At 42.7% G+C, this 12,195-nt stretch overlaps 1 protein-coding gene across 2 annotated transcripts in view; it reads left to right on the forward strand.

The window, feature by feature from the left end:
• EPHA6 (EPH receptor A6) overlaps positions 1-12,195 on the forward strand; it is a 513,074-nt gene that overhangs the window by 495,056 nt on the left and 5,823 nt on the right. For both annotated transcript variants that reach the window (XM_055803065.1, XM_055803066.1), the window contains 2 exons: positions 1,406-1,555; positions 11,679-11,872. In XM_055803065.1, coding sequence (XP_055659040.1) covers positions 1,406-1,555; positions 11,679-11,872 — 344 coding nt within the window. The remainder of the gene's footprint in view (positions 1-1,405; positions 1,556-11,678; positions 11,873-12,195) is intronic.

Below are 12,195 nucleotides of genomic sequence, written 5' to 3' on the forward strand. Positions count from 1 at the left end.
ACTTCAACCACAACCAAGCAAGCAAAGGCTTTAAAAAAGCAGCTGGAGGGGAAAAAAAAAAAAAAAGAAAAAAAAAAAAGGAACATCACATCATACAAAGGACATCTTGGCTACTGTCATAACCATCATACAACGTAAATGTTAACCCTACATTTTTCATCAGCAGGTGAGACTCAGTAGTGAGAAATTAGCTTACTGGCAATCACCACAGACACAGAGCTTTGCTTCTGAACACTTTTTTGGTAGAATAAACATCTCAGTCAGTTGAAGTCAGGCCTCAACAACTTGCAGACAATTTTTTATGTATTCAAAGCAAATTAACAGAGATTTACATACTTGTTTTTAACTGCGGCTTCTCTTCAATTGCCAAACGGATGTTCTACTTTATTTCTTCTTTTGTTTCTGCCAGAAATAAAATTAAAACGCTGAGCACAATCCATTACTGCTTGTTGAAAGGAACCAAGTGAGCTCAGCTCTATTGGCTGCCTCCTCCTACCATCTAGTGGCACCTGAAGGACACTGCTCGCTCTTGACTTAAAAGAGTTAAGTGGAAAATGATAACAAACGTACACTTTTGAAAATAAAGACATATACTTTTGAAAAGATAAATGTATCTGGAGAAGAAATACTTCATTTTCAAATGGAAAAGTAGTTTTCATACATGAACTATTTATGGGAGAATAGAAGAGCTTCAATGGTTTAAATTACTAATGTCAGAGAAAAGCTCTGCATCCTGTGGTCTGGTGAAGAGTAAGTCAGGTTTGTTGATTGAATTCTGACCTTTTTTTTTCCTTTTTTTTTTTTTTTTTTTGTGGTAGCACTTGGATTTGAAAGCCGAAGAATGAAACTATTCTATTCAGTATCCTACAGCAACGCCTATTAGAAACACACTTGGTTTGCTATTTACCTGGATATTTAAATGACACAACAAAAAATAAAAGATACTATCAAAAGTAAAGAATAATAGGAAGCCTATAGTTTCCTTTCTGATTATATAGTTTCATTAAGTGCTTTTGGTGTGCCATTTTGCAACAGATGCTTCTGTTTCATTTAAGGAAAAAAGACTTTATAAGTCAATGCAGAAGGAATTTCAGGCTTGGGATGTTTTCAATCAAAAGGCATGTTCTGACTGATTATATGACTGAGCAAACATGAATCATATAAAATGCTTTCTGTTCTTTGAACTGAGTTTTGTTGTCACAGAGTGCTGTTTTTTGTGAATTAGACCACAAATAAAAGCAATTTTTTATCACATTCTTAAAAAGGTATATTTCTTCCTTCCCACTTGCAGCAAATTGACAGAATGTCGAATGTCAGCATCCAGGATATATTTTTCTTCTGTTCTTTTAAACATGTGCTATTCAGTATTCCAGTCATATTGACAAGTTCTCAACATATTTTCCAGGGTGGAAAAATCCCCATAAGGTGGACCGCTCCTGAAGCTATAGCTTACCGGAAGTTCTCTTCGGCAAGCGACGCGTGGAGCTATGGGATTGTAATGTGGGAGGTGATGTCCTACGGTGAACGGCCATACTGGGAGATGTCCAACCAGGATGTAAGTACCACCTGTGACTAATCTGCCAGCTGTTGAAATGTTCCTTGAAAATGATTGTCAATCCCTGCCCCGCTTTGCTTTCTTATTCACTTCCTACGCTGGAACTTCAACTTATTTAAATCAGCATAACTCTGTCAGCTTCCATGGGACAGTTAATTTATGCAGCCTGAAGACTTGACCCTCTATAACCAAAACCTTGACTGGCTTCCTCCCAAGGATTAAAAACTTATTACAAAGAGTCACAGCAGCTTTCCAGGTTCTAATGCTGGCTATACGGGGCTTTCATCCAAATCCTTGGGAATCTGCATCAGATATGCAAGTTGATGCAGTTCTCAGTTAAGCTGTACAGCAAAACTTGAGGGAATACTGGAACTATTCTGATGATGAATTTGGCCCATTATCTCCAGTACAGCCTGACAGTACCCTTCAATGGGCATACATGGTTAAATTCTAGAAGAGTTAAGCTGCCATGAGAAATGTATTTGCCAATTCTCCTTTCTGAGAATTAAATGCATTCTATTTACCTTAAAAACTACATACAGGCTTAACCGCAGTGCAGGACAATAATCCTCCCTCATAACAAAGTTATGTTTTCCTCTGACTTCTTTCTGCAAAAGATGTGGCCAAGTGAGCTTTCCCAATTAAAAAAAAAAAACAACACGTTTGCTTTTAGTAAAATTGTTCTAGAAAATGAAGAGTGGGAAAGGGGAAATGTTTTTTTTCTTCACCACAGTTTAAATTTTCAGTAATTCTCATTTGATGGATCCCCATGACAGCTCAAACTGGTATACTCATTCTTCACACCAGCCATCAATCTCTGTGTCAAAATGCAGAATATCAGCCAGCCCATCTTAACCTCTCTCATATATGTGCCTAGAATACCTCTGCATTGGTTCTGAAGAGCTGACAAGACTTTTCCCAGATGGCTGGTTTTATATTGTTGCTAAGGTATTCAGCTGTTCAAGTCTGGTTGCTTGTTAAGGCTGATCAGTCATTTGGGGATAAGGATCTGAGAGAGCTTTTCATTAAAAAAACATCATTTCAGAGTGTTTCAGAAAGAAAAGGAAAAAAAAAGCCAAGCAAACCCACCCAAAACAGAAAAGACCAGCAGAACTAGTAAAGCCTTATTTCCTTTGGTTTTGTACTCTACAGCCTCACCAGTGCTATAATCTTACTTCTCTCCAGCATTTCTCTTCTGAGTCTACCCTTTGAAATTAAACCAGCTGTCCTGTAGATCGTTCTCCCCTGACAATGCTACGGCTTCCATCCCCTCTCCACACATCCACCTGCCAGCAACCCACCTCCCTGCTGCTCCTTAATTACCACCAGGTATGGTACGGTTCATGCTGTGCCTACTTTTGAGCTACATTTATGTTGATTGACCAAGGCAGTGGTGGCTGGTTGCCCAGCTGAAAGGAACAAGCAACCACTCAGCTGAGATAGACCTTTTCTCTTCAGTGGGAACATTATTTTGATACTATCTGAACTATAAACACATCGTGGATCTACTGTGAAATAAGCAGGTAAACCCAGTAGGCTCAATTCTGTTTCCCACAGGTAGCAATCTGTTGGCATCTGAGATGCCCTAGAGTAACAAAGATCTCCACGTGCGGCTGACACAGGACATGCAGGAGACCTGAGACCTTCTGGAACAACAACTAAAGGCCAGGCAGGATACCCTAGGGAGTCTAAAATTTGACACCTAAGCTTAGACAACTGAATTAAGGCTATTTTTCCCCTAGGTCACAGTGTGAAATCATCCGTGTATAGATTTCTCATATATTTAAGTCTCTGTCCTACAGCAACTTTATGCCTCTGCCCAGCTTCTGAGTCTTACACAACTTCTTTAAGTGAGCCGATGGGTTCAAAGTTAACCAAAAAGAATGAAAAAGCAGATTCCAGCTAAAAATATGAGTACCTGATCCTCAGTACCTTGACTGAACTGAGAGCCATTTACCAGCTCCTGAACTGCCACAGCTTACAAGCACCAATTTAAGGCAAAACTGCCATTGCTTTCCTTAAAAAAGCCACATTGTGAGTTGTGGTGATTTAGGAGCTGATTGCTAAGGAGCTGGGACATCGCTTCAGCCTTGCAATAGCAGAGGGTGCTATTCTTGAGCTAATTTTCTGTTCAGAGGCAAAGCTGAACACAGCCATGGCAATATCAGCCCCTTCATCATTACCATGCTGTCGCAAAACCTGATTACTCTGCACTGTACGGAATGTACTTGGTATCAAAATGCACGTATAGCCTCAAGTTTTCTGCCTTCCCAAACTAAAAGATGCAACGGTTAGTTTCACTGGGAGCCTTCATTTAACGGGAGACAGAACAGAACAAGAAACTGGGGAAAAGGTATCAGCAAATCACAGAATCACACAACTGCTGAGGTTGAGGGAGCTTTTAAGATTGTCCAGTTCAGTCCCCCTGCTCGAGCAGGGTCAATTAAAGCAGTTCGCTCAGAGCCGTCTCCGATCAGGTTTTGAACATCTCCAAGGATGGAGACCCTACAGCCTCTCTGGGCAGCCAGTGCTCGGTCACATGCACAATAGAAAAGCATTTTCTTATGTTTTGATGGAATTCCATGTTTTTCAGTTTGTGCCCCAACGGAGCACAAACTTGTCCACTCAACGCCCTCTGAGCTGTAAGTACAATGTCCACGCATGCCTTGACAAGCAAGGCTCACTGGGCAGTTTCTTTTTCCATCCCACCCCCATTAGCACTGCCTGATTGAGGGACTGCACTGTCATAAATGCAGCATCAGCTCACAGTCCTTTCTGCGGTTGCCCCTGGCACATCCCCTGAGCATATCATGGGCAGTGCTCTTTTGCCTGGTTTTCCTCACTGTATAGTTGGTATTTCATTTCTCCGTTCCCTCTGCAGCACCCCATTCATGGCTGGTGTTTTTAAGAGATGAAAGAAGCCCGTGAAGCCAGGGACACTTCAGAACGAAGCCAGCCCTACCGTGGTGCCTGGATTCTGTTCGGTGCCAGTGCTTCCAGCTGCAATGGCATCTCTCTGTAACTCTGCTCCTGCCCCTCACCTTGCCACATGGCTTATCTAGCTGTGGGTGACGGGCAGCTGGCACTGACTGCAGTCCAAGGAGGTGGGAGGGAAAGAGATGCTTTTTTGCTGTATCATTGTGTAGGGTTTGTGTGGCAAAGTTTTGGTAGTGGGGGGCTACAGGGGCAGGAGGAGGCCGGGGGGCTCCAGGCGCCGCAGCAGAGACCCCCCGGCAGCCCCTGGAGAAGCCCCCGGCCAGGCGGGCTGTGCCCCCAGCCCGCGGAGCCCCCGGGGGAGCAGCTCCCCCCCGCAGCCCGGGCAGGACCCCCCCGGGGCAGGGGGTGCCCGCAGGGGGCTGTGACCCGCGGGCAGCGGCGCTGGGGCAGCTCCTGGCAGGGCCCGTGGCCCCGCGGGGAGAGGAGCCCGGGCTGGGGACCCCGCGGGGACCCCCCTGGGGCCGGCTGGGCCTGGGGGGCTGCGCCCTGGCAGGGCCCCGGGCTGGGGCAGGGGCAGGGGGCGAGGAGCCTCCCCATGGGGGGCAGGGGCGGCAGGGACAGCTGTGAGGGACTGACCCCAGCCCCGGCCCGGCCCGGCGCTGCTGGGGGGAGGGGGAGAGACACCGGGGGTGAGGGTGGGCCCGGGAGGATGGGAAGGTGGGGGGAAGGTGTCTGTAAGATTTAGTTTTATTTCTCATTAGCCTACTCTGATTTGATTGGTAAAAAATTACATTAATTTTTCTTCAAATCTGTGCTGCCCATGCTGGTAACTGGTGACTGACCCCTACCCTGCCCTCACCCCGACCCAGGAGCCTGTCACTGTATTTTCTCTCCCCTGCCCAGCTGAGGAGAGCAGCGACTGGTGGGCACCTGGCGTCCGGCCAGGGTCAGCCCACCTCAACCATCATATCCCACGGTCACAGGATCTTGTGCTCCATCATGGGGAATTCCAGTCTTTCTTCCAGTTGTGAGTGATTTCACCTGGTGTTGTGTCAGCTCTCTATGAGGAGCCCAACTGCCGTCATCTCTTTTTACCTCTGTAATCATAACCCTTCTCCTCACACCAGCTCTGCCACCAGACCACCTCTTGACTCTCCCAGTGCTAACTACCACTAACTGGGAATGGGAGGAAACAGAGGCTTTCTATCACGTCCATTCGGCCCCACTATTCACCTCCTGGGAAGAGGGTTTGAAGGGCTGGTGGGACCCTCACATAGAATTCAAGTTGCCAGGTGAGAGCAGTGCACAACCCAGACCTTCATTCCAGCTGCCTCTCCCTTTGTTTGAGGCTGGCTTCAGCCCGTCCTCTTCCCCCCTGTCAGACCCTACACCGTACCTATTTGAGGCCACGCCAGCAGTGAGAATTCATAAAGCCACCCCTCCATTTAGAGTATGTTAAATAATCTGCTACAGCATGAAGACAGCCACACTTAATTACTCCTACATCCAAAGTGGAGCTATCTGCTAATACAGAATAATGATGTGGGCCCTATGGATGCTGCTAACGCTAACGATGCTGACGGGCAGGGGAGGGGGGGCTTTCTCTGCAGTTCAGCAAGGCACAGCACAAAGGACTCTTTTTCCCTGGAGCCTTACCCACAGGCTTTCAGTGCCAAAATGTTAACAGTGAGCACCTGTGACCTTTTAAATATGTTCAGTGACTCTAAATGTCATGGGGAAATTTCAAGTTATTAGACATATTGTAAAGCTTACTTTGCTGGGTATCAGGACATTCCTTTTAGTACAGTAAATTACCCTGAATTCACATAAGCTTATTTTGCAGAAATAATAGGACCTTCCCAAAAGTCAGTGACACTGTACATGTGGCAGGGAAGGTAACGGAGAGGGGCACGCACTAAAAAGATTCATAAAAGACACATTATGCAAACAACAGTTAATAAGGTCTTACATAAGTAGTCAGGGGTTCTGCAAGAACAAAATGTCTGGCGACGTTAACAGAACAACGCTTACCGTGTTTTGATCATAATAAAGGTCTTCTCTAGCTAGTGATAAAATATTTATTGAACTGGGTGGGTTTTTGTGAAGTACCAAAAGTTTTCAGAGTATAAATTCCACAGAGCAAGGTTTTGGGGTTTTGTTTGTTGGGGGTTTTTTTGCATTTCATCTTACAAATTGCTTTTCTAATTAAACAACTTTGGGAAATTAATTCACTTTTCTAGACCATGGCTGAGTGACGTTTTGAGCGGCTGCCAGTTACATGCTCATTGCTTACATGCATAACATTGAAGCCAACGATACACCCAGCCCTACCCAAAGGGAGGCGATGCTGGGAGAGGCAAGGTCACGGCTGTCTGGTGCGGGTATTTGCCATGTCAGCACACCTTGCGGTCAGTTGGCTCAAGAGTAGGGCTGAGCTAAGTCTACCGAGGGTCTCTTGTCTGACCCCTCACTCACAGCAATCGAATCACAAGGAGCCAGCACAGGCAGCACACAGCCCAAGCTGATGCGATGAGAAGTGTTAAACGGATACCAGCCACCTAAATAAACCCAGTCTGGTTTTCAGAGACTAGCGCTGTTCACAAGTACCTGTCAGGTCAGCGCAAGCCAGAGAGACCGAACACCTCTGCAAATCTAGCATCCTCTATTTATATTCCTAAGCAGGGATTTGGAAGCTGACCTTTAGGCAACCAGGTTTGAAAATGCCTCTCATGATTATTTTTTTATTTATTTATTTACTGTACGTGGTATAATGTAGAGGTTTAAAAATGTTGTTAACTTTGAGAAATGTTCTTGTTTAAGTAAATAACCATTTTATTATTGTGGCAAGTCACTTCCGACCTGTGTTGGTGCTGATTAATGCACTTCTTAGATGTGCGGCAGGCACCAGAGGTGTCCATTAATTAGGGCTGCTGCACAGTCTGTCGTGTCTTATTGCTTAATTAATAAACATTAGCTAAGATATTGAACTTTCCAAGGAAAGTAGTGTACTGATGAACAGATTGTGCTAAGAGCCTGGCTTGCTAATGCTCAAGTGAGGGAAGGAAGATTTATATTCCGTGCATTTGGTTTGTAGAACAGCTGTGAGTGAAGTCTACTGGGACACCTGTTAGAGGCCACTGTATAAATTAGTGCATGTTGCAGAACTAGAGTATTAAAATATATATATATATTTAATAGATTGTAATCAATATGCAAGAAATCTACTAGCAAACAGAATAAAAGTCCTTACATTTATGAAGGTTTCTTGTAATAGTAAAAAAAACACCTTACTATAATATAGTTCTTTCAACCCACAGATATCAAAACACTTGGCAGGCACCTGGGATTGGCTCTGTACCATGAGGCATGAGCAGCTGCCTTTCCCTCCTGGTAGATTTTTCAGATGACAGCAGGACACAGGGACAACGTCCCCCTGGACTTTTGTCTGTCTCAGTCTCATTAAAAAATCTGTCAGTTAACTTTGGAAAGCAAAAATCTGTTACTGCTAATAATGAAACTATCAGAAAGATTACAGCTTAATTTTCCGATGCCATTTTTGCCAATTTCAAATTATTTTGAAAGTAAACATACATAAAATTTTGGTATCATAATTAATATTTAATATTAACCCTGTCTTCAACCTTTACAGCTACATCTAACATCAAACAAAAATGATAAAATGTATTTAACAGTGTCCAGTGTTACATATCATCTGTCTACAAAAATAGATAAAAAGAATGGTGCCCTTTATAAAAATAAAAAACATGGAAAGTTATCTATGTTAACTGTAAAAAATATTCCCTTTCCCTTACAGCTTATATTCTTACTTGCCAAAAAGCATTAGTTGTAAAAATACACCCTGCCCACTTTATTCACCTTAATGCTGACCCACAAGACCTTCTAATGAGTTTTAAACATACTCATCGCCAAAAAGAAACCTACAGCCCTTTTCTCAGCGTTTGATGGCAGCACAGAACACACGCATATTTTCCTCCTTTTGACACCCATCAAGTGTTCATCAGGAGACCAGAACTAGAGAGCAGTAATCAGGTTTTTTTTGTTAGCAGACTCAGGGCTTCGTTTGTGTAGAACCTAAACTGATGTTCCTGTTCCTTCAGGCTGAAATAGATGGGACATTGATTTGCCAAGGTGCAAGGAGTTAACGCCGATTGCTAGAGCTGTTGCTATATCCTTCTTGTAGATAGAGATGTTTAGACCATTTCACGATTAATGTGGTGCTTCTTCAACCTTAAACTGGCAAGGGAAAAGGCATTTAAAAGATATTAACGTGTATAATCTTTATGTATTATATAAGATATAATTTTGTATTGCCAAGAAAAATGTAATACTTCTTCCCTTTTAGGTATATGGATATCTAATTCTGCTGTTCAGAGATAGGTGCTATGCAAGTAGCAAAGTGGGAGCTGAAATAAATATATAAATAAATTAGGAACTAAAAAGCTTAAATATATAAATAAATTAGGAACTAAAAAGCTCTAATTCTTCCTTTGAGACTTGATTCCCATTGCAGTATTAGACACTTATCACATCTTTACTCTTGCTTCTTAGACTCTGAAAATAATACTTGCCTCACAAGGGATACTAATGAGGCGATATTTGCAGTTTATTTATAAATGTGCTGATATTAATGAGAAATTATAATTATCCCAGTACCAGCTGGCATTTCTCTTCATACTGAAATGTTCCTTTTAAAGAAGACAGGAAACAAAATGCACTGTAACTTATTTTTCAAAGATATTGTAAAATAGAATGTGTCAGAGAAAATATAATGTCTGGAAAATTGTGGTTGCTTTGGGGGTTTTTTCCTGAATAAATTATTTCAGAAAAAAACCTCATCAGCTCTCTATTGTTGTGTCGAGCAAATGTTCTACATCTCATCAAAGTAGAGAAGCTTTCCCTTTGCTTTAAAAACAAAATACATTTCACAAAGTCATCATTTGCCACAGGTACAGTTAAATGTAAAGACGATGATAGCTGCAGTTCTGGGGATTGCCTCATCAGTGACAAGTGTCACCTAAGCTATACCCCACACCATAACCAGTCCCTACATTTTGTGAAGCCACTTTCCACAAACTGCTTGAGACGCATGAGGTTTGACAGTTTCATAAATAAAATTTCATGCACGTGGAGCTGAATTTCTCACCCATCCTGAGTCTGTAACAGGAGCGATCAGGGGGGCAGATTCATCGTTAGGAGGCAAGGCTCTGGAGGAAATTTTTCCCTGGCAGCCTGATGGTATTTTTTCCTATAGCAGCCATTTCAGCAACCCGGATTTTGGCCTGTTGAAGGAAATCCCAGGGAGATAAACAAGTAGCCGGAAAGGCAGGTGGAAGGATTAACATACTGATATATTATTTACTGCTAGGCACCACTGCTGTGTGTGTGCAGCCAGTCCCGGCTGCAGTATGTGATCTGTCAATACTCACAGGGGCATAAAATTCAGATATCCCAGTGGCAAGCAATGCTGCCTTCGGAGTAGCCTGTACTTCCCTGTGCTGTTGCTGATGGATTTTAAACTTACCCCATGCAAAACCAATTCCCTGCTGTGCTGCAAACGCTTGTTTTTCATGCATAGGAGTTTTTGCCAGGATACAGGAGGGATACACATTGTAGGACCAAGTCACCTCATTTTATAAAACTCAGACACCCAGCTGCGTACAGCTACAAGAGTCTTGTTCCATTTTCTACCATGCCATGAAGGGGAGCTAAGGTCCTAACATAGCTTCATTACTCTTATTTATTTGCATAATGTTTGCAGCATAAGCATTAGGCATTGCTAAGCAGAGCCAACAACATTAATTCAGAATTCAAAAAGAGAATGAGGATATACTCCAGGATAGTAAGATTGACTATAATGAAGCTACAGCCAGTGCTATAAAACATTGATTTGCTGTAAACAGTTCAATGTACCTCCTTCCAGCTGCATTAGTACGTCTGCAGCATGTACATACATCTGTGTGAAAATGATAAATGTCTCCTTAAAGCAGAGCAGGTATAAATGCATTAGGTATGTTTCTCATAAGTGCACCGTGTTATTATAAATATTGTGTTCAATCATTTGTATTTTAGAGGACATTTAGCATGGATTGGATTTTTATGGGGAAGGGTTATGTGTGTGGTAGGGTTGGTCTTTTTCCTAGCTTTGTTTTTTGATCAACCACTCACTATCTTTCCATGCTTTTATATACAAGAAATCCTATGTTATGACCCCCCATTGCCACCACTACACATTGCAGAACCTAGGTTTTTTTCCTCATTTTTTAATCTTACATAGAATTAATCCAGCCAGCTTTTCATGGACCTTACCTACTTTTGCTAGCTCCTGTCATCCAGGGCTGCTAATGTCCTTTTCAGCCAATGTTTTTTGTTACTTACTAAAAACAAGCCTCTCTCCAGCTCTGATCAAATGTAATTTTTCATGCGTGTGATTTACCTGTGACATCAGTTCTGTCTCTTTCCAAATCCTGACCAAACACATTTTCCACATCTGCTGAATCTGGAAGTTGTACTCACTTTAGGGTATATGACAACACCGTAATTTTGTTAACTTTCGTTTAGTCATAAACAGCTTGGACATCCAGATTTCTGAGAGAGGCTGTGCAAAATAATGTTGTGCTTCGCTGTAACTCAGTGTGCGGGACAGTGCCTGAATTAATCGTACTCTTAACAATCAGCAGAAACATAATATCACCAGGTAAATTCACCAGGCGCTGCAATGTGCATTTGTAGTGCTTGACTGTACTGTGACACTGCCACACGGTAACACTTTGTCAGGATGCAAACAGTAGAGCATCCCCGCATGCAGTGGCCATCCAAGGCTAGTTTGTGGCCCTGTGACCCCATTCAGTACAACATCAACCTGAAGTGGGTGAAAAAGATAGTGATACTAGTCCTTTCCTCCCCTCCTCTTTTCTTGGCCGTTTGAAGAAGGTGGCCAGAAAGCCTAAAGAAGCGCCTGCCATGTTTCACATGCCTACAAAATACTTGGTGTCTGCTCTGGTCACACTCCTGCCAGTCCCAATTCCCTGAGCGAAGCCCCAGCAATGTATAAAGTGAGGGTGGCTGTGCCGTTAATTGTTATTACTGGTTTCTAATTGTCAACTTTAAGCTGCCTTTTGACATTTAACTCCAATGCCCAGTAATCATATGCATGGTATTTCTTTAGGTTATACTGTCTATTGAAGAAGGCTACAGGCTTCCAGCTCCCATGGGCTGCCCAGCTTCTCTTCACCAACTAATGCTTCACTGCTGGCAAAAGGAGAGGAACCACCGTCCAAAATTTAGTGACATCGTCAGCTTCCTAGACAAACTGATCCGCAATCCGAGCACCCTTCATACGCTAGTGGAGGACGTACTTGTGTAAGACTCTTTTGGGTACTTATTTTTTGGTATAACAGATGGTGGCTGTTGCTAGATGTTTTAGAGAGAGGCACAAAGGTCTGAATTCACAAAATTACGGGGATTCAAATAACTTTAACTCCCTTTTGATGTTTGCTTTATTGTCAATACACTGCTGTAGAAGGATTTTTTCTCTCAAATCATGCAGATTATATTAAGCATTTTTCTTTTTTTAATTTTTTTGTCTGAGTTCTGTTTGTGCGTTATCTATCCTTAATCTTTGTGAATCTTTGTTCCTTTTTTTTTTTTTTTGTGCATCTCCTATGTGCTTGTTTTCTCTTTGT

Source organism: Falco peregrinus, chromosome 4 (genome assembly GCF_023634155.1).
Source record: "Falco peregrinus isolate bFalPer1 chromosome 4, bFalPer1.pri, whole genome shotgun sequence".
In the NCBI taxonomy this organism is placed as follows: Eukaryota; Metazoa; Chordata; class Aves; order Falconiformes; family Falconidae; genus Falco; species Falco peregrinus.